General features: G+C 44.0%; 2 protein-coding genes and 2 long non-coding RNA genes across 5 annotated transcripts; 3 read left to right on the top strand and 1 right to left on the bottom strand.

The window, feature by feature from the left end:
* The first annotated feature begins 342 nt into the window (after positions 1-342).
* Positions 343-1,425, top strand: LOC148210276 (uncharacterized). The gene has a single exon (XM_088126262.1). It carries the CDS (start codon positions 343-345, stop codon positions 1,423-1,425), a length of 1,083 nt encoding a protein of 360 aa, XP_087982388.1.
* A 929-nt stretch (positions 1,426-2,354) lies between these two features.
* On the top strand, positions 2,355-3,320 carry LOC148210275 (uncharacterized). Its single transcript, XM_088126261.1, has one exon. It carries the CDS (start codon positions 2,355-2,357, stop codon positions 3,318-3,320), a length of 966 nt encoding a protein of 321 aa, XP_087982387.1.
* A 7,221-nt stretch (positions 3,321-10,541) lies between these two features.
* Positions 10,542-12,770, bottom strand: LOC148210274 (uncharacterized). The gene is made up of 3 exons (XR_015792137.1): positions 12,189-12,770; positions 12,063-12,100; positions 10,542-10,897 (listed from the first exon to the last, which is right to left on the bottom strand). It is a non-coding gene; the product is annotated as an uncharacterized LOC148210274 (long non-coding RNA).
* Positions 12,771-18,411: 5,641 nt separating this feature from the next.
* On the top strand, positions 18,412-21,022 carry LOC148210273 (uncharacterized). 2 transcript variants are annotated; one of them, XR_015792172.1, is made up of 3 exons: positions 18,422-19,060; positions 19,146-19,186; positions 20,129-21,022. It is a non-coding gene; the product is annotated as an uncharacterized LOC148210273 (long non-coding RNA). The 2 variants fall into 2 exon arrangements; XR_015792171.1 differs by having other exon boundaries at positions 18,412-19,186.
* The last annotated feature ends 397 nt before the right edge of the window (positions 21,023-21,419 follow it).

Genomic DNA, 21,419 nt, shown 5'->3' with positions numbered 1-21,419 from the left:
ACAAGTTCACTCCGTTGAATGCCTCAATTGCGGAGATCTACGCGGCGGCCGAAGACACCGACCTGGAGGCACTTTTCGCAGCCCCAGAAAAGCTCTGCCGACCTCCAGGGAAACGAGACAAGCGGCTCTACTGTTGATTCCACAAGGATCATGGCCACGACACCTCACGCTGTTTCCACTTGAAGGAGCAGGTCGAGGATCTGATCCGGAGGGGTTACCTGAAAAAATACGTCGGCAGGCGTGAAAGGGCGGAGCCAGAGGGGTCGGTTCAGGAGGACAAGCGAGAGAAATCGCCCCCGCCGAGACGGAAGGAAGATCGTCCCGCCGTTATAAATACCATCCATGGGGGCCCCGAGTGGGCGACAGTCGGGGCAGAAGAGAAAAGCTCTGGCTCGGGAAGCAGCACACGAGGTCTGTACCTCGTACCCCAAGGAGCTTGTGATGCCGATCTTATTCGACGACCAAGACGGCGAAGGAGTGCACATGCCCCATAATGACGCCCTAGTAATCGCCCCACTCATAGATCACGTGAATGTGAGAAGAGTTCTTATCGACGGTGGAGCGTCGGCCAACATCTTATCGTTCTTGACCTACACGGCCTTAGGGTGGGAGAAGAAGCACTTGAAGCTCAGCCCGACGCCGTTGGTCGGCTTTGCAGGGGAGTTGGTGAGCGCGGAAGGATGTGTTTCGCTCCCTGTTACCATCGGCGAGGGAGATCAACAAATAATTAAAGTCGCAGAATTTGTTGTGATAGATCGGAGCTCCGCGTACAACGCCATAATTGGTCGGCCCTTGATTCATGATCTCAGGGCAGTCCCGTCTACTTACCACCAGGTCTTGAAGTATCCCACCTCGGCTGGAGTTGTGACAGTCCGGGGTGAGCAGAAGACGTCCAGAGAATGCTACGCCGCTGCGATGAAGGGAACAGCCACTTGTGCGGTGGTCACGAGCGCGCCCAAGCCGTTTGCCGACGAACCAGAGCCGAGCCGTGGCACCCCAGCTGAAGAACTAGAACTTGTCCCCCTGGTGGGACCGGAAAGGCAGGTCAGCATCGGCAGCAGACTGGGGGCCGAGGTGAGAGAGGAGCTTGTCGATTTTCTAAAAGCAAATGCTGATGTGTTCGCATGGTCTGATGACGACATGTCGGGCATAGACCCAAGTATAACGGTGCATAGACTTAATGTAGATCCTAGCTATAGGCCCGTGAGGCAAAAGCGTCGGCCTGTCGACGCCGAACGAAGCAATGTAATTTGTAAAGAAGTCGAGCAGTTGCTACGAGCTAAATTCATAAGAGAAGTTCATTACCCCGCGTGGCTATCTAATGTAGTTTTAGTTAAAAAGTCCAACGGCAAGTGGCGCGTCTGTATTGACTTCACGAGCCTTAACAAGGCGTGTCCGAAAGACAGTTTTCCTTGCCTCGGATAGATCAGCTCGTCGACGCAACGGCAGGGCATGAACTCCTCTCCTTCATGGATGCCTACTCCGGGTACAATCAGATTCGGATGCATGTGCCCGACCAAGAGCATACCGCCTTTGTTACCGACCAAGGGTTGTATTGCTACAATGTCATGCCATTCGGTCTGAAGAATGCCGGGGCGACCTACCAGCGGATGGTCAACATGACGTTCGCGAAGCAGATCGGACGCAACATGGAAGTTTATGTAGACGACATGTTGGTGAAAAGTAAGCAGACGAGCTCCCATTTAGCCGACCTAGCAGAGGTCTTCGGCGTGCTTCGAAAGTATCAGATGAAGCTCAACCCGAGCAAGTGTGCCTTTGGGGTCTCGTCGGGGAAGTTCCTCGGGTTCATGGTCCACGAACGCGGAATTGAAGCAAATCCGAACAAGATAAGGGCTGTCCTCAAGATGGAAGCACCGAGAAATGTTAAACAGCTGCAGAGGTTGAACGGCTGACTGGCAGCCTTGAATCGCTTTGTGTCTCGCTCCACGGACAAGTGCCACCCTTTCTTCCAAATACTAAGGAAAAAGGGTCGGTTCGAATGGACCGACGATTGCGAAGTTGCACTAAGGCAGTTGAAGCAATACCTCAGCTCGGCTCCCTTGTTGTCAAAGCCGCTGCCTGGCGATGTACTCTACCTGTACCTAGCAGTGTCGGAGAATGCAATGAGCTCAGTACTTATCAGGGAGGCGGAAGAGCGGTAGAGCCCTGTTTACTACACGAGCAAATCATTGACTGAGGCTGAGGCTCGTTACCCCTGTGTTGAGAAGCTGGCCCTAGCCTTGGTAACCTCGGCGCGACGCCTACGACCATACTTCCAGGCACACAAAATAATCGTCCCGACAAACTTCCCCTTGAGGCAGATTTTCTACAAGCCCGAAACGTCGGGTCGCCTGATGAAGTGGGCACTAGAGCTCAGTGAGCACGACATCGCCTTCGAGCCGAGAACGACGTTGAAAGGTCAGGCAGCCGCAGACTTTGTTGCCGAGCTGACCCCACCCAGGCCAGGAGAAGATGTCCGCGACCAGTGGACACTCTATGTGGATGGTTCGTCTAATGAGAAAGGTTGTGGGGCAGGTATGCTGCTCCTCGGCCCCGGCGGTCTTCGGTTTGAGTACGCACTCCAGTTTGGTTTCCGAGCTTCCAACAACGAAGTCGAGTATGAGGCGCTGATAAATGGACTAAAGGTCGCCAGAGGGATGGGCGTGAGGCGACTTTTGATTCTCAGCGACTCTCAGCTGATTGTCGATCAGGTTACCGAGGAATACCAAGTAAAGGAAGCTCGTATGGAGAGGTATCTGGCCAAAACCCGAGGGCTCCTCGCCCAGTTTGAGGACTATGTGATTCGACAGGTGCCGAGGTCCGAAAACTCCAACGCCGACGCACTGGCTCGCCTCGCCTCAGCATACGAGACTGATCTACCAAGAACGGTTCCAGTTGAAATACTTGCTGAGTCGTCCATCGACCAGCCTGAGGTAATGGAGATCGAGTCAGCTCAGCCTACATGGATGGACCCAATTAAGGACTTCCTGGTCAATGGCTCTGTCCCCGCCGATCCGAGCCAGGCCAGGAAGGTCCGACGTCAAGCTGCTCACTACTTGATGCAAGAAGGCAAGCTCTTCAAGAGGGGATATTCCCTACCATTACTGCGATGCCTCGACCCGGAAGAGGCGAGGTATGTCATGCGCGAGATTCATGAAGGGGTTTGCGGAAACCATGGAGGAGCTCGGTCCATGGCCGCGAAGGTCGTCCGCCAGGGCTACTACTGGCCGACGATTGAGCGCGACACAAAGGAGTTCGCCAAAACATGTGACAAATGTCAACGCTTCGCGAGCATTTTGAGACAACCCCGGAGATGCTGACGCCGATCTCAAGCCCTTGGCCTTTCGCTCAGTGGGGGATAGATCTGATCGGCCCACTACCGATGGGGAAGGGGCAGTTGAAGTTCGCCATAGTAGCTGTAGATTACTTCACCAAATGGGTAGAAGCGGAACCTCTGGCGTCTATTACCGAGGCAAAGGTCGTCAGCTTTGTATGGAAGAGCGTAATATGTCGGTTCGATATACCGAACGCTATCATTACTGACAATGGAAAGCAGTTTGACGGTGCCCAGTTTAATCAATTCTGTCAACAGCTCGGCATACGTCACCTCAGCTCGTCGCCTGCCCATCCGCAGTCTCATGGGCAAGTTGAAGCCATTAACAAGATCATCAAACGTGGTCTGAAGACAAGGCTGGAGTCTCTGAAAGGTCGGTGGGCAGAAGAGTTACCAGAGGTATTGTGGTCTTACCGAACTACACCCCGCCAATCTACTGGTGAGACGCCATACGGTCTAGCCTTCGGGTCGGAGGCTGTTGTCCCTGCGGAAGTCAGCATGCCAACGCCCAGAGTTGAGAATTTCGACGAGCAAGCCAACGATGAAGCCCTACTCGTGAATCTTGACCTCCTCGAGGAGAAAAGATCTCACTCCCAGCTTCGGCTAGCAGAATATCAAAACCGTATGGCTCGATACTACAACGCCAGAGTAAAGGTCAGAACGTTCAAGCCTGGCGACCTCGTCCTCAAGAAGGTAATGCCACATGTCGGAGCACTCGAGCCGAACTGGGAAGGCCCTACAGAGTCTTAAAAATACTCCGACTTGGAGCGTATTTGCTGTCCGACCTAAACGGGAGACAACTCCCTCACCCATGGAATGTTGAGCATTTGCGAGTTTATTATCAGTGAAATGTGTGTAATCCGACGTGTAAAATTTCATTCATTAATGAAAGCTGATCTCCAATGACTTGTGCAAAATTTGACTTTATTCGTTAGCGTCGCCTACTACTACCGAGCTACGTCAAATGGGGGCCAAGGAAGACTACGTGGTATGACCTATGCTAAACGACCTACAATAATACAAACGCGCGATGCAATGGTCAACTCGTAGGGACCTGGTTATCCCAAATGCACACTGCCGAGCTGAAGTGTTTGGCTCGTAAGCCGTTGTGTAAGTAAGAAATTACTAAGACTTGAGAAACTCAGACAACGAGGCCAAAACTAAAATTGAAGTTTGAGTTTAATTAAATTTCTCTAAGTATAGGGACCTCGGAGAGGTTTTCATTGAATTTAAAGTTTGATGAAGAGCCGAGGTATTATTAAGGTTTAATTAAATTTCAACAAGTATAAGGACCTCGGAAAGAATAACTCGGATCTAAGCAAAACAACGTCATTTCATTTAAACTAAAGTTTAATGGAGAGTCGAGGTATATATGCCTCGGCTCAGTACAAATTTGATTCAAAAAAAGAGAGAGGAAAAGCGAGAAGCAACAGAAGGTCGAGACGATCTACTCCTGGGGAGGGTCGACGGGCTTGCTGGACCCCGCCTCGGCACCAGCAACCTCAGCCTCTTTATCGGCCTCAGCAGGTCACTCCACCCAGATGGACTCGTATTCTTGCTCGATGGTTGCGATGGCGTCCTTCGAGCAGGCAGTGTCGAGCCTGTAGATGGCGTAGTAGAAGCCCTTGTTTGCCATATCGCGAACTAGGCCGTCGAACTCGGGGAATTCTTTGATTCTCTTCTCCAAGTAGGCCCAGCTAGCCAAGTTCTGTCGAGCCTCATTCCAGCCCTTCTCTGCGGTCTCGGCTCGGCCCTGGGCATTCTTCAGGTCGGTACGTGCTTGGGCTATCAAGGCTTTCGACCTATCGGTCTCGACCTCTTTCTCAGCTCGCGCCTTTTCAACCTCGGCCTGGAGCTCAGAGATTCTTCGCTCATAGGAGGCGTTCGTCTCCTCCTCCTTCAAGTCCCGACCGCCGAGCTCCAAGCTCATCATCGAGGCCGAGAGGCAAGCGTGATAATGCAGCTGCAAAAGTTCAAGGTTAGATTGGGAAAGAGAAAGAAAAAGGAGCGAAGAGTAGGCACGAGCTTACCTCCGCAGCAAGAGCTATGGTCTTTCTCACCGCCTCCGCAGCGTCCTCGGGCGCCTGAATAGCTCGCTCTGCCAAGTGAGAGCTCGAGGACCTCACTTTCGTTGCGGCCTCGTGAATACTGAAGCGGGAGAAAGCGAGCCTGAAAGGGAGTGGGAGCTCGGCGCCATGACCCCGACCATGTAGCGACCCCTCCTCTGAGTCGACCACGATGGGGGGAGGCGGAGATCGGGAGTTGACCTCCTCGGAGGGAAGCGTATCCCTCGCTCGCTTCTTCCTCACCAGAGGGGTGGACTATCCTTCACCCCCAGCGACAGTCTGTAGGGGCTGAGCTTGGAGAGCCTGAAGCTTCGCCAAGTTGGCCAGCCCTGAGCCGGGACATTGGCGCTGCTTGTGCGATGACGAACTTGGGGGGGCGCCAGCGGAGCAACCGAGGCCGAGCCCGCTGCCGCTTTGTACTGCTGAGTGCGAGGAATTTGGAAGTCATTCCTGCAAAGAAGACGAGGTTAATTTGGAGACTTCCGTTGAATGAGTTGAGGTGCCGAGAAGAAGTTACCTTCAGGAGCTTTGCGTTTCTGCGAGCTGCGTTGCCGAGGTTTGGGCAGCTTCTTGAGCTCGTCTGGTTGATCGTGACGACTAAGGCCGCTGGAGAAGAGGTGGGAGTTTGAGACGAGTGCTTCACCCCACAGCGCGTACTTTAGTCTCCGACCTTGGGCTCGTTTGATGATCTCCCAAGACTTGTTGTTGATCCTCGGAATGGGGGATGGAAGAGCTGCAAAACAAGCCGACGTTAGCAACGAGGTCGCTCAAGTTAAGAAGACAAAAAAACACACCCCCTAGCTCGCGCCTAAGACACTCACCTACGTCCCCGAACTCTACTGGGACTTGGCAGGTCGGCTCACCCCCACCGTCCCTCAGAAGCCACTCGCCAGAGACGAGGAACCAACACTCCTTCCAATTTTTGTTAGAGGAGGGGTTCCTGATCAGCTAACCTACGTTCCGCCGAGCTGAGAGGTAGTACCGACCCTCTCCCTCGTTGGAGGCTTTGACCGTGTGGGTCGCTAAGAGCTGGTCCACCGTGAGCCTGTCCTCATCCTCGTCTCGGAGGACCAACCACAGGACGTAGGCTCTGAGCACGGTAGACCATCCATTAGGGGAGAGTTGAGCTGGGGCGAGGTTGACTGCACTAAGGAACCTTTGTATAAAAGGGTGGAGTGGGAGTCTAACCCCCCTATGGAACATCTGGGGGTAGAAACTGACGAAGCCCGGGGGAGGGTCGTCGAGGTGTTCCCCGATGTTAGGCACCCTAAGTTCTATGGAGTTGGGGATCGAGTAAGTTTTGCAGAGCTCGGCCAACCTACCTACCGAGCAAGATGAAGGAGGAAGTTCAACTACAGGGCCGAGGTCAGGGTTTCCCGAGGTTGAAGCTATGTTGGGGTTTGCCGAGCTATCCTCGGCGTAAGGGTTCCTTGAGGTAGGAGCTAAAGTCGGATCTCCTAAAACGTCTTCTGAACTAGAGGAACTAGAAGACCCAGACGACGAATCCCTAGACGAGCTACTCATCGCCAGACCCGATGGGAGGATTTAAAAGAACGATCTAAAGAAAGAGGGAGAGAGTACCTGACTTGGAAACGACTGAGGTACACGAAAACTCAAAAGTGAAAAGTGAAAGACTTTCGCCTTTTATAGGATAGCCCGGAGGCACGAGAGCCGTTCGATCAAGAAGGGATCAACGGACAAGATCCGCCCACGCCAGGCTGTCCCCACGACGACGTTTGGGTTCCCAAAGCAGAAGCTAGGGCTGACGACATCCATGACGTCACACATGCACGCGTGGATTCGACCCGCCTCCAGTTAGCTCGGAGGACTTCGCCGAGCCGACCTCCGCCCCGCCGAAGTGGGGGCCAATGTTGGAGACGAATCCTGGCCTGCCACGTGTCATGATGGAAAAGGTGAGCTGGTTAAACACGCGGGTGAAATGGAGAAGTCGACTCCAAAATACTCAGGTCAGCAGTCAAAGTAGGACCTATAATGCCGAGCTGAGCTAATACAAAGTCCGTAACAGTGTCCCTTCCGTACCCGACAACACGCCGCGATTTTAGGGTGTGTCAGAACCCCTGTCGGGCCCAGTTTCTATAAATAGAAACCTTTGCCTTAAATGCAAGGTACACAATCCTAAGTAGACTCGGCAGGTTAGCTCGGACTAGAACTAACTTGCTCGTCGGAGTGCTAACCCTGTTTTGCAGGTCTCAAGAAGGGTTCAGGGAAGGTGTGGGATCGTTGGCCATAGTTCGTCCTGAACATTCTGATCTAAATCGTATCCGAGCTTGAGCTATTTCGGGTTCAAACAGAGTTCAAAGTGGCAACAGACAATTTTATTATAAAATTAACAAGGTAGTAAATGACTCGTGGATTGATCACGACAATATGAAACCTAACAAATACATATCTTTGGTTTTCATCATTGACATGAGGCTCAAACACAAAGCACTACTAGAAGACGACTCATCAATAGATCAGCTGACTTATTAAGCTCAAAACTCGACAATAGGGGCATATTTACCTAAGCCAATATGGAGATAGCTCTAAAAATATTAGATGTTGACCTTAGCCATTGATGACCTATGGCCCAATAGCTCATAAGCGCTTAACTGCTCTCGGAGCAATAAAATGGACTTGTCCCCTCCATTCATCTATGAAAAAGATTCTCTATTTTCACCCAGATATGTAATTATATCTAAAAGTTACCTACTCTGTTCGAACTCAGGCTTACTTGAGCTTGAAGTATTTGTTCCTTTGTTGCACGTCTTCTTTTGCATAGTTCGCTCCTCCATAGCTCATCTAATGAAGATGTAGCCGACCTTTGATCCTTTGCACAATTCGACATCAACAAGAATGTAATTAACGTTTTAACCAACTAAATTGTGATAAATTTAGTTTATATGATATTTTATTTAATTTAAATCTGAAATTAATTATTTCATATTTATAATATGAATTATGGAATATATTAACGCATTTAAATCGATATATACTCACCATGAATTATTTCGCTATAAACTATAAGCTATGCGTAAAGAAATATATGATATTATAAAAAAAATTATGATTTATTATATAAAAACTAATGAATAGATGTATATTCATGAACTAAAATTAATTATTAAATTTCAACGGTTTTAATTAACGCATCACAACATTTAAAAAAAAATGTATTCAAATTCTCGTTCTTATCGTAATAATACCATATTATAAAATCAAAAAAATATACTCAATATAGCTACATCAAAATTAAATTGACCATAAATACGATATGTTAAATAAAATTTTGAACAAACTAAACAAAATAAATTCACGAGAGGATATAAAAATACAATCTTAATTAATTTTAAAAAAATAATTCTACTTAAAATAGTTCACCCATAATTATTTCAAATTTAGATTATTGTATAATTATGAAACATCGCACCTGGTAATACACTAATTTATCCTATATATAAAAATGGAAACGTGACAGAAACTTTCTATTTCCATTTTGACATTTTAATTTTTTGTGGCAATTGTGTCGGTCATTCCTCCTCTCCCTCACTCCAAATCCTCATCCTCTCTATCCACTATTTCGTCAAAAATTATCGTCGTCTATATTTTTCTTTAACTAACTCTGTCACTATCTCAAGTTCTAGTTGTTTTCGTTTCATCGATTATGAGTCATTACTTATGGAATTTGAAGTGTTTTATCTTCTTCTCTCTCCCTTAATCTAATTATTAATTATGGAACTTTAAAGGTTTTCTCTACCTGTCCTTTTCCTTTCTATAGAATTCTCAAGACTTGTATGTATTTGATCAATCGGTGATTGTAGAGTTCATCCCATAGAAATTCTTTCATCCTTTAATTCAACAAGAGTCATAGCAATTGCCGCCACCAAAGATGAAACCAAGTTGGTGGAAAGAAGGAAAGAGCCCACCATCAAGGAGGCAACCAAACTGCAAGAAGAAAAGGTGAGTATCTCCAACCAAGGTTAGAAGGCCGAGAGCATAAAGGTAAGTTCAAAAGAGGATGAAGGTAAATTGTCTTGTGATGATATGCATGTTGACCACATTTTATTTGATTGCAAGTTATTTTGTGATAGCATCCCCATTATTAAGATAAAGAGTAGTAAATTAGAAAATGACATTCTTTGTGACTTGCATACTACTCCAAGTCTGTTGGATAGTGAAGTTTCTCAAGATGATAAAATATCTACTCTTGAACCAACACATGGAGAATCAATTTTTTATCAAAGTGAGAAGAATGGGAGTAGATAGCAAAAAGAGGGACCAGGAGAAGTTCAAGCTATCGTGCCATACAAGCCAAGTCTAAAGCAATTGTTGGATAAGGATCCTTACTTTCAAGCTATTAAGTTTTGTCCTAGTGCTTGTATTGTTTTGAGAATTTTGTAGGAGCTGTCAGCTCTTAAACTCAATCATAATCAAGCACAAGGAGAGTTGAAACCCATGGAGGGCCAATACAAGATGGAGACAAAAGAGCTTGTTCCCCCATCTTCTCCTAATCTTGAGATCACCTTAAGATGTGCGTATGGGATAAATTTTAATTTTGAGGGTACTAACTTATTTCCCTTTTGTGTAGGTGATCATGAAAATGTATTATTGTTGCCTACAGTCATGGAAAAGTTATTGTCCAAAAAGTCATCTAAACAAAGCCATGACCGAGAACATCAATTGTCGTGTTGGAGAATTCATATGCCAAGCATCGAGAAAAGGACAAAGGGATCCAAGCATAATGTCAACAAAACGATTGATTGAGTTTGTAAGCACTTTTTGATAGAACGAATATGTTTTAAAAGGATGTTCAAATGAAGGACAACGAGAGCATCATTATTGAAGGACTTCAAAAGAGCTCTACAAGGTAAGTATAATTTAAATCTTAATTTTGAAGTTATTAACTTGCTTCCTTTATGTGTAGGTGTAAGGAGCGTTTATTCTTTTTTAGTAAAAAGAAGAAAAATAAGGAAATTTTATTTAAAAAAAAGAGAGGAAGAGAAAATTGGAATTTTTGAAGTTAAAGTTTGAAGGGCATAATTGTAACGCCCCTGAATTTCTACAGTACACTCGGTGTAATTTTACCCAACTACATGCACCGACCCTCCCCTTTACACACAATGGAAGCCAACATGGTAAAAAAAAAATCCAAAAGTTCTCCAATAATCAAAGAAGTCAACTCGCCCTCTGTCGGCTAACCAAAACATAAAATCCTGTTAATTCCATAACCAACACTCGTAAATTTCTAAATATCAAAAGAAAAGCATCGACTCAAAAACAATAAAAATGTCCAGGCACATCGGACCACGCCACCAAGGCCACACCTAAACATCGCTTTACTAGAATGTCCGAAACGAAAAGAAAACTTCCACTATCCCAACAATATAAGGTGAAATAATAAATAACAAAAAAAAAAGAAACAACAACGCAACCTAATGGTCCTTCCTCAGTCGGGCCCTCTCCACGTCACCACCATGGTCATAACACGGATCTTTACCTGAAAACAATAATTGCAGGGGGGGGGTGAGTATATAAAATACTCTGTAAGTAACCCTCACTAACTACACAGCACCAGCATACTATCACATGATATACAAAAACGACATAATGACTGGAATTTCAAGAAATCAACAAATGATAAAGGTTGGCAACATGCAACGAGCGTTAAACTATCACAACCCACATCTCTTAGCCCGTAGGTGTCTAGCTATCCTCAAACACCCTCTAAACTTTGTCACCACATTTCGCTTAGTATCGAACCCTTGACCTTTGTACCCAAGGTCCCGATACTCATTTACATAACTTGGTATTCGACCCTTGACCTTTGTACCCAAGGCTTCGACGCTCACCTTCACGTATAGATTTCCGACCTTTGTACCCAGAGCCTCGAAACCCATTTTAACCAAGTTGGCGTGTCGACTCCCGACCTTTGTACCCGGAACCCGACACCCAACTAGTAGTGCTCATCTAATGATTTCTTTCTTCATGCCGACCCCCGACCTTTGTACCCGGGGCCCTGACACTCGTCCGTACTGAGATTGGCGTATCGACCCCCAACCTTTGTACCTGGAGCCTCGACACCCAGTAGTACCATATCAGTTTCCGACCTTTGCACCCGGCCCTGTCACTCTTGGTGTTTTCTTTCATAACATCCCACCCCACCCCTCGTCTTCAACCAAGATTTTCACTACTAGCCTCCAAATTTCACTTTTTACAATGTCCTAGCACAACACATTGTCCTGCATGATTTTTAACGCATAAAGTTCTTATACACAACATTTAACAACCAGCAACATGCTCACATAATAGGGAAAACGCACACGTAATGGCTCTTGTAAGATGAATAGCAACACTCGCAGACATCTTCAACAGGCTTTACACAAGTGATAAAGATAGATACAACTCGCATAGCTTTTAAACAGAATCTTTCGACTGGTAACTATAATACACATCTGACAAAAGAAAAATAAACAATTTCATCCAACCTACTCCACCAACGTAACGCTGGCACGAATGGCCAATTTCAGAGTATTCATTCAATGATTCCTAACTAACACATCAAGTAATCATAACGATATAAAATATGCATTTTGATAACCCAATAACCAAGAGACATTTTCAACCGTTCATAAACGCACACACCCGCCCCTATTACTACTTACACACTACCACGCTCTTAGTCCTTGCGTAGTTTCAACACCTATATCATAAAACAAGAAGGATAACAAGTTATTTCCGATTTTTAGCCATGGGAAAACATTCCAAGGGGGGTTTCGAAAGTCCGTTACCACGAGATCGACTTCGTTTAGGTGTAAATGACTTAGATCTGTTTCGGATAGGCGTGGGTAGCGTAAATTGGGCCTTGAACGGAAGTGGGTAGTCGTCGAATCGCCGAGAACCCAAACTGTTTGCATTTGTACAGCAGGGAAAATCACCCCAAAAACCACCTCCGAGGCTGCTGGCCGCTACCCAAGGAGCATAGGCCACCAATACTATGTGCTAAGAGTCGTGGGTCACTGCTAATCAACCCGTACCTCGCTAACAGCCGCCAAAAACGCCCCAAAGTCTCCAGCCGCCGTGAACGCCGAACAAACCCGCCGCTGGTACACCCGTGTCGCCAATCTGCTGCTCGCCGGAGTGGCCGTCGGGGAACGGAGGCACGGTGCTGTTGCTTGTCGGTGTGGGTCGTCAGACAACAAGGTCGAGGCGCCGATGGAACTTGTCACCAATCGAGAGAAGAAGAAAACGTGGGGGAGGGAGGGGTTTTGCATGAAGGATGAGGGAAAAGAAAAAAAATTGTGTTTTGGCCTTTCCCCCTCTTGTTTTGTTTCCCTTTTGTTTGGACTTGAAAGAAAAAGGCCCAAATTCTAAATTCTAACATATGGCCCAAAGGTTTGAAGAACTAGAATCTCTCATATGTTTTAATTATAAATCGTCATGATTCCTCAATGATCCAAAATAAAATATCGTAAGAATAAAACAAAATAAAATAAGTTAATGCCGATATAAATTTAATTAATTTGGGGTAGAACCTCGAGATTCAAGATTAAATCTAACTTGAATAACGCGGGGCGTTACAATAATGGTATTTTCAGCTTTAATTAAAAGGAAAAAAAATTGGTTGGACACATGTGTATGGGTTGACTTGGTGTGTGTGTGAGACATGTGTTTAAAAAACAAAGAGAAAATAACAGAAAAGGAAAGAAAAGAAAAAAGAAGAAAGAAGGAAAACAGAAAAAAAGAAAAGAAAAGAAGAGGGTGAGACAACGAAAGAGAAGGAGAAAGAACAGGGGAGAGGAGAAACAACGGTTTTCTGAGAAATTGAGGTCAGGAATCACGATTTTGCTTTTGATTTTGAGAGCTCTATCATGGAGAGCGACAAATTTGGGTAACTAAACTTGTTTTCCTTGAAGATGTTGAAAGAAATAAAGGTTGTAGGGTTTTGAAGCTTGGTCCGTGGTGTTCAAGAAAACACTTTGAAACTTAAAAGAAGTAGTTTTCGTTCTCCAGTAAAAGATTAAGCATAAAAGACAGTGGTTCTCGGTTGGTTTCATTCTCTTACAATCCTTGGTTGTGTGGGTTTTAAGTATGCTTAAGAAATTTCAAGGGAGGAAAGAAGAATTTAATTTGTTTAATTCTGTGGAACATAATGGTTGGAGTAAATTTGTGGTTTGTGTGATAAGTTTTGGAGTGTTTGTGTTGGTTACGAAAAATGGTAGAAATGTGAACTGTGATGGAGAAAGAAGAGCCATTAGAGAAGAAAGAAGAAGAAGATGAATAGTTATTGGAAGAGAGATAAAGGAATTTTTTAATAGAATTTAATTAAGAAAAGTAAAATGAATTGGTAAAGGAAATGAGGTCGTTCCGTGTAGGTTTAAGAGAAATGAGAAGGAAAATGTGAAATTGAAAGGAAAGAGAAAATTGAGTTGTGTTCGTGGGTCCCACTTGTAAGGTGATATGAAAGAGAATAAGTGATGGTTTAAAATGAAGAGAGATAATGTAGACTTTGGATAATTGATTTATTTTGAATTATTCTGATTAAAGTTTGAATTAAGTTTATGTTGGAAATGGAATTAAGTGAGTTAATTTGGTATTGAATCGATATTTCAGGTCATACAGGAATTGGAGCTGCGTATGACCGAGTTTAAAAGATTTGTGGGTGGTTATTTTATTAAATGTTTTTGGATATTTATTATAGAATTTATGAGAAATTATATATATTACGTATGATTTAGCATTTCTGTTGAGAATGAAAGAAAATATGTTTGTTCGAGAAATTATAAATGGTTCTTAGAATTTAGAAATGCTTTATGATTTTAAAGAAATGTTTAAAGCTTATGAAGTGTATTTAGAAAGAGATTTCAGAAAATGATATTAGAATTTCATGAAATGTTCTTAGCAAGAAAGATTTTAGAAATGATTCGAGCAAGTTAGAAAAGTTCTTAGAAAGAAAAAGAAAAGAATAACAGTTTATGAGAATAGTTTTCAAACCACCATTTCATTGTGTCTAGGTGATTTACCCGTATGCTATATGAATGTGTTTTTTACAATATAGCCAGAAAGAGAAGGTCTTTGAGACCATTTGACTCCACTTGTTGAGATAATTATTCTACTGTGTGTATTGAGATTACTCTACGCCAGTAGACTATAATAGAATATGGATACATGTGTGGTGTTCAGTTTTATCTACCTGTTTATGTTTGAAAGAAAATGTTTTACATGATTTAGAATGTGTTTTCAAGCAGTGTTGAGAAGTTGGCGTAAGTAGGTCGTAGGGGACGTTGGGGAATGCCGAGCGATTAGGGCCAAATTCAGATTCCGAGTTTTCAGATTATTGTTTTTATCGTGCATCCATTCAGAGTTTGTTAGTCAAGGTTCAGGTCAAAGTTAAGAAGAAGTTGACCATGAACTTCGTAGCTAGTCGGGGTTTGTGGTCGGCACGACTAGTTCTAGGACTAGTAGGTGTTTGGGATGGGTCGTGTCAGTAGGTAATAAATTTGATTCGAGGACGAATCCTTTTCAAGCAGGAGGAGATGATATGATCATATTTAGCAACAAGTCTTTGCAACCATATTACGTAAAGATGAGAGCACCGCTGCACGGTCAAGGCCATGTACATTGCGTAAACCTCACAATAAGATAACCGTGTGATAAGCGCCAAGGTTGCTCGGGTTTACAAAGCTAGAGGTCCTTCTAGGATCCTTGCAAACATTCACAAAAACGACTAACTTACCGAATGATTCCAACCAAGAGTAAGGTTAGAAGATGAATCACTCTTAGATCGGACTTAGAATCTACGATGGTCACTCCTAGATCCTAAGACGACTCACTCCAGAATTAGCTTGATCGAGACTAATCCAATGAATCGGTTTAACATCAAACCTAAAGCAAGATTTGAAAGAAGCAACACCAAAAGTGTTAAGGAACAAAAGTTCTTGAATTTCAATATGTTTTTTTAATCTTAAGTTCTCCATAACAAGAGCATTACAAGCCTTTAAATAGGCCAAATGGTCGTTTAACATAAGAACACCAAAAGTTTTTCAAAATACTACTTAATGCAAATTGTAGAAAATAAGACATGCAAATTAAAACTTGATTGTACATCATTCTAGACACTTAAATGCGGATTAGAAAACGTAGTCATGCTTCAAATGGTCTTATCTATGTGTTGTAGGAGGCGCTTCACATTTGGATATGGTTTGACAACTTTTGACTTCACAAACTCCAAAGAGGTGCAATCTGCAAAGGCACCTGTTCACGAATCTGCACACTTTTTTTGTCCTCCGTGCCATCTCTCAAAATAGACAACTTTTCCCGTGTCATCTTTGCTCCATTCTCTTCTTGACTCATTGAAGTAACATTATGAATAAATTCGGGCTCAAAACTCTTTGTTGGTTCTTGTGCATTAACAAGCTTTTGAAGGTGCAGTGTGAAAGCCTCTTGAATCTTCCTTGCCTTTCTTGTAATAATTGCTCCTTTGATATATGTAATTGGTCACAAATGGATTCGTATCACCGTGCACGACTTTTAAATTTTCCACCTCAGACTGGTGAGCCTTGGCATCGTGAATGAGATGATGGTTGCGCCTCATCAGCTCGAACTTTTCCTTATGCAGCCCCTTGACGACGGTGTGCGTGGACCTTAGTAGATCCTGTTGATGCTCCGCCTCCTTCTGAGCGCTCTTGTGCTCATCCTCCAATGTGGACTTGAGGACCTCGTCCTCGGCCTTCGTCTCCTTTAGCTCCCCATAGAGTGGCAGCTGTCTCTAAGGTCGCGGAAGAGGCCTCCCATTCATTCTCCGTAATGAGGTCATGACCATCCAATTCATCCCTCATCATGACGGCGGCATGACAAGCGGCCGCATAAGCCTGTGCAAAATTAAAGAGAAGACCTGTTAGCCCTGAACACCTAAAATCTGAAGTTGCAAGTGGTGGAATATCGTACGTTCGTAGTGTAATCGATCATCCTTTGGATGGCCGACCCAAGGGCACTGACAAAATTTGACGTCCAGCACAAGCAGAGATCAAAGCAGGCGCTGACATTTGTGCCACTCTTTCTTTGACGCTAGAGCTAGAAGGTTCAATCTTGAACCTCATCTCAACGTCGGATGTTGCCTCAATCCTAGCCTCAGGATCGTCCGCAAGTCCAATAATGCCGCATCAGGATGCAATAACCTAAGGTACGACATCATTATAAGAGAGGGTTTCTTCTTGAATTTCTTGGAGGGAGACCTCCTCTAAACATCATGGAGGGGTGAGACATTAAACACCTCTAGTGAAGTTTCAACCTCCCTCCTCTCCAGTACGGGGCTGTTCCTTGCAAGCCCCTCATCAACCACAACTTATGTGGGCACTTCAATGACCTCGAAGCTCGAGCTTGGGCCATACTTGGATGGGCTGTCACAACGAGGGCACTTTCGCTTCACATGCTTAGTGAAACTGCAAACCATGGCTGCAAGCGAGAATAGAGAAAGAGTTAGCGACAAGTAATCAAGTAAATAAAATAAAAATTCAAGTTCGACTTAGTGAGCTTGGAGTTCGGCCTACGGGATTCAACAAGAAAGAGCATATGGCTGTAGTCGAGCAACTCATACACCAACGAAAGCTTGTGTGTCAGCAAGGTTCCTACCTTTCTACCGATCTTGTACTTGTCCTTATAGTATTTCAAGATGTCAAAGGTCGGTTGCGTAAGCTCGGGAAGGAGCCTGATAGCAACTACAAATCAAAGGAAAAAGATTAGAAGGATAGTTCAGTACAAATATGAAATAACAAAAGGCATCACCTCTTACCTAAGTTCCAGAATCGATGCGGATCGTTGTAAAAGAACCGGCCGGACTCGTCCTTTGCCAACCACTCTCCAGAGATATAGAACCATTTGCTTACCCACCTATTTAATGATGTGGGGACTTTAATGATACCCCATGCGCCTTTCGTTGCGCAAAAATAGTACGCCAAGGCATTTTAGAGATACGCTTCACTTCGAAGCATGCAAGGAGCTGCTTGACCTAGAGTAGCTCTAGACCATCGACTTTTCGGCACCTAAGCAAAAAAAAGATAGCTAAACTAAAGGCGATGCCGCATCCATTTGGAGTGATTTGAGCAGAAGCAAGACTTGTTATGCTCAGAAACTCCTGAGAAAGGGGATGGACAGAAGGCGAAATCTGTACTTGAACACTTTTAGGTAGAGCTGACACACCCTTCTAGAGGGTTGTTAGCTCGCTCTGGTTCAGTTGGAAGGAATGTACCCATGTTATATGGGATGTTGTACCGCCTACGAGGAGGTATAAAATAGTTTGAAGCATCCGATAAGGATATTTCAACCCTTGGCCTGACGTGGAAGCATAACTATATCATCCATATCATAGTCTAAAAGTCCAAAATTTTCTATCTCCTCAAGCTTGGCATCTAACCTATCGACTAATTCTTCACTGGAGCTAACTTTCTTAGGGGACAAAGTGCTAGGATTCCGACTTGAGCTACCAAATGAACTACTATTAGAAGAACTCGACATGATAATAGAAGAGAGAGTAAGGAAAGTTTCAAACGACAGAGACTGACTTTGTAACGCCCCGCGTTCTCTAACTCGTTTATTTTAAGAGATAAATAGTGTCTTTGGATTTTTCCCTAAGTTGATAACTTTAATTCTTGGATCTTCTAACTTTGAAATTCTAATTTTCGGCTAAATTAGAATTAAGTTTAATTTCTTGGATTAAGATAATTTAAATTCTCGACCTGTGTAGGAGATTTTTAGTTAAATCTTAAATTCAGGGGTTTTAGGATTTTCCTTCATAAATTCTACTTTTCTTTGAATTATTATTCTTGGGTTTTAGAGTTTAAGTTAACTATTTTGTTTAGGGTTGTGGGTTTTATTTGATTTTCAAACTATAATTATTGGGCTTATTGTTTTGGGTCATTGTTTTATTTAGTTGGGTCACCTTCAAGAATAAGGGTTTGGGCTTTTAGGTTTTAAAACAAGTTAAAGAAAAGGGAATTAAAACAAAATAACCCTAGCCCCATCTTGTTCCTCTTCCTCTTCTTCTTCCTCCCTTCCCTTTCTTGTTGCAGCCGCCAGCCCCCCCCCCCCCTCGAATTTTCTTCTCCGGCGAAGCAGCACTGGCAACGGCTCCCTCCGGCGACCCAGCCCTCCATCGGCGGCACGATCTGTTCCACGCCGACGAAGGAACACGAAGTAGCGGTAGCTTTCGATTGGTGGCATAGCGGCGGCATTCCGGCATCGTTTTACTCCGCAGCAGTGTCCCACGGTGGCCGGAGCCGGTCCGACGCTCCCACGGAGTTTCAGTGGCGACGTTTCCCTCGGGTGGCTGTCCTGCGACGGTAAGCACGAGTCTAGAGTGTTTCCGTTAGTTGCCAACGTGGTTCCGGCGAGTTTCTACAGCAACCCACGACCAGCAGCACCTTATTATAATTCCGGCGAAGTTCGACGCTTACCCACACCAAAACGAAGCTTGATTTGCATTACCCACCCCCTGCAGCATTGATTCAACGTTGACCCACTCTTATTCGGACCCAAATCGGCATTACCCATTGCTTTTAGACATCGAAACAGCAAGCTTAAGGCCTTTTGAACTCAGATTTGGGAGCCCGAACACCCTCGACGTCGACCCACCCCTAACCCAAGAGGTTTTAGTGTGAGTTAGTAGGTAACAACTCACTTTTATTGGATTTTGATTTAATTAAAGTGGTTTTAGTTAGTTTCTAACTTAAGTCTGGTTACCTATGGAGTAGGAAATCCTTCGGCAAGCTTAATAACGTGTCAGGGCACTTGTGTAAGTAGTTTTTTACTGGAGGGATTGGTTGTTGTGTGCTGATATGATATGGTTGTTTACTCGTGTGCCCATGTGTGATATTTGCATGATTGCTTATCGTTGTTATCATTTAGTAAACACCATTGTTGATAAAACTGTTGATATATCTCGGGAAAATTTTGTGGTTGTGTGAATAAATTGTAACCAAGTAATCTTGGATGACTATGTCCGAATTGTTGTTGTGCTTTAAATGGTTCTCATGATGAAAATTGTATACTGGTACTATAATCTGTTGTTTCGAAAGCATATTGGAGATTTATGAGAAATCAGTTGTGTTTGATGTATGCTGGATATCTATCGATTATATTTTGGTTAAGTTGTTGGTTTTGCCTCTTCTGTGAACGATGCCTGTTGGAGCTATTGGATCATGTTGGACTATTTTAAATTGATTGGTTTTTACATATGATCATTTTGGTGTATCGCATATTGGACTGTTATAAGATTATTGATGCATGAGGCATGGCGTAGTAGCAAGTAGGACTCTTGTGAGAGTTTTGAGACATAACAAAGTAAGTAGACAAGGGGCGTGTGCGTGCGTTAATGTGTGTTAGATGGTTTCTAATGTGCTGTTTTGTGATGTTTGATATTGTTTTGATACGCTATTGTGTTAGGTAACTCTCGTTTGTGTTAATCTAAGTATTTGGTGTAGTGTTGAATATTCGTCGGTGATAATGGTGGAATTTTGCTTTGTTAGACTGCTGAGAATTGTTGTGGAATGATGTGTGATTACCGGGATGCTCGTTAAAATGGAAATTATTGCGATTATGTTTTCTTTATGATGTGAGCGTGCTGGTTGAGCATATATAAACGTTTCTTTAGGATGCGAGTGTGCTGGTTGGAGTCATATTATTTTCTTATGAGATGTGGGTGTTATTGAAGCATATTTTCGGACCCTATTCGCAGGCTAGGGGTTGATGTGGAGTTGATTATGGTAAGGAACGTTGGATTCTTGGGGAAAGTGAATGGGTGAGTGTCAGGGCCTCGGGTATAAATGGTCGGGGGCTGATACGTCACTAACTGAGTATCGAGGCCTCGGGTAAAAACGGTCGAGGGTCGATGCGAGCAGTCTTTTGGAAGGAATACTATTGGGGCCTTGGGTAAAAATGGTCAAGGGTCGATGCACAGTTCAAGGCCTTGGGGATAAATGGCAAGGTCGAACGCCAAGCCTCTGTAGATGAGTGTCGGGCTTTGGGGATAAATGGCAAGGGCCGATGCGATTCGAAGGAGTAAGCCTTGGAGGAATCAAGAAAGAGAACTAGTATGTTAATATGTAAGGATGAGTTTGACATGTACGGTACATGTATAGTTAAACATTTGCATAAACTGCTTCTTGTGATATGTTTCTATTTATTTAAAGCTCGAAAGTTGTGATAAGCATGATATGTTGATTTTTTAATAAGCATGACACGTTGTTCCTTGATAAGTATGCTGTTTGTGCGTGACCCTTCAGATAAGGGCTGCTTACTGAGTACTGTGGTTGTACTCATCCCTCTTTTTCCCCTCCAGTTTGCAGGTATCGAACTAGCTCTTGGGATGGTGATGGCGAGGAGGAGACTTGATTAGAGAGACCCGTTAACTCTGCGTCGTTAAGTTTCAAATTGAATAGGATAGTTATAGTTATTTGTTTTTGGCTTAAGTCTGTTATTAGATTAATAAAGTGTTTTGTGAAGTCCCATATTTAGGGGATGTCCTAGGATTGATAACTCGTTTTCTTGAGAACCGTAATTTTGTGTAGCTACTTGACTTGTGGTGACGTAATACGTTGAGGATATTTATCAGTATAATGCATTTGTTCAAGTTGAACTTGAGTTATCTTTTGCCTTGCTGTTTTTGTGAAAGTTAGATTCGTGTAGTGGATGGTTTATGATTAGTGAAGTTTGCATTGAAAAGTTTCATAAGGTTAGTTTGTTATTAAATTATTAACTGTGAAGGATTTGAGTTTCGTTAGAACGGTAGTGGTGTTTGGGCTGCTTAGTGCAAGTTCTTGTAAGTGTTATTGATCAGAGTAGCGCAACGGAAGCGTGGTGAGAGTTGGTCATAGTTTATACGTCAAGTGGTTTAAATTCTCTAGTACGAGTGGGTTGTTTTAGGTGGCTTTTAGTAATGGTCCCCATTGGGATGTTAAAAAAATCCTGGGGCGTTACAGACTTGGAGTGAAGTTTTGAGATGCTCAGGTCGGACTCAAGATTTTTAG

Source organism: Momordica charantia (assembly GCF_013281855.1).
Source record: "Momordica charantia cultivar OHB3-1 chromosome 7 unlocalized genomic scaffold, Mcharantia_2.0 BLBB01000007.1, whole genome shotgun sequence".
In the NCBI taxonomy this organism is placed as follows: domain Eukaryota; kingdom Viridiplantae; phylum Streptophyta; class Magnoliopsida; order Cucurbitales; family Cucurbitaceae; genus Momordica; species Momordica charantia.
The sequence above is the reverse complement of the archived record's forward strand: the minus strand, read 5'-3'. Positions and strand labels throughout refer to the sequence as shown.

Coding starts and splice junctions, on each gene's coding strand:
- LOC148210275 (XM_088126261.1), top strand. CDS start 2,355: ATGAAGTGGGCACTAGAGCTCAGTGAGCACGACATCGCCTTCGAGCCG.
- LOC148210276 (XM_088126262.1), top strand. CDS start 343: ATGGGGGCCCCGAGTGGGCGACAGTCGGGGCAGAAGAGAAAAGCTCTG.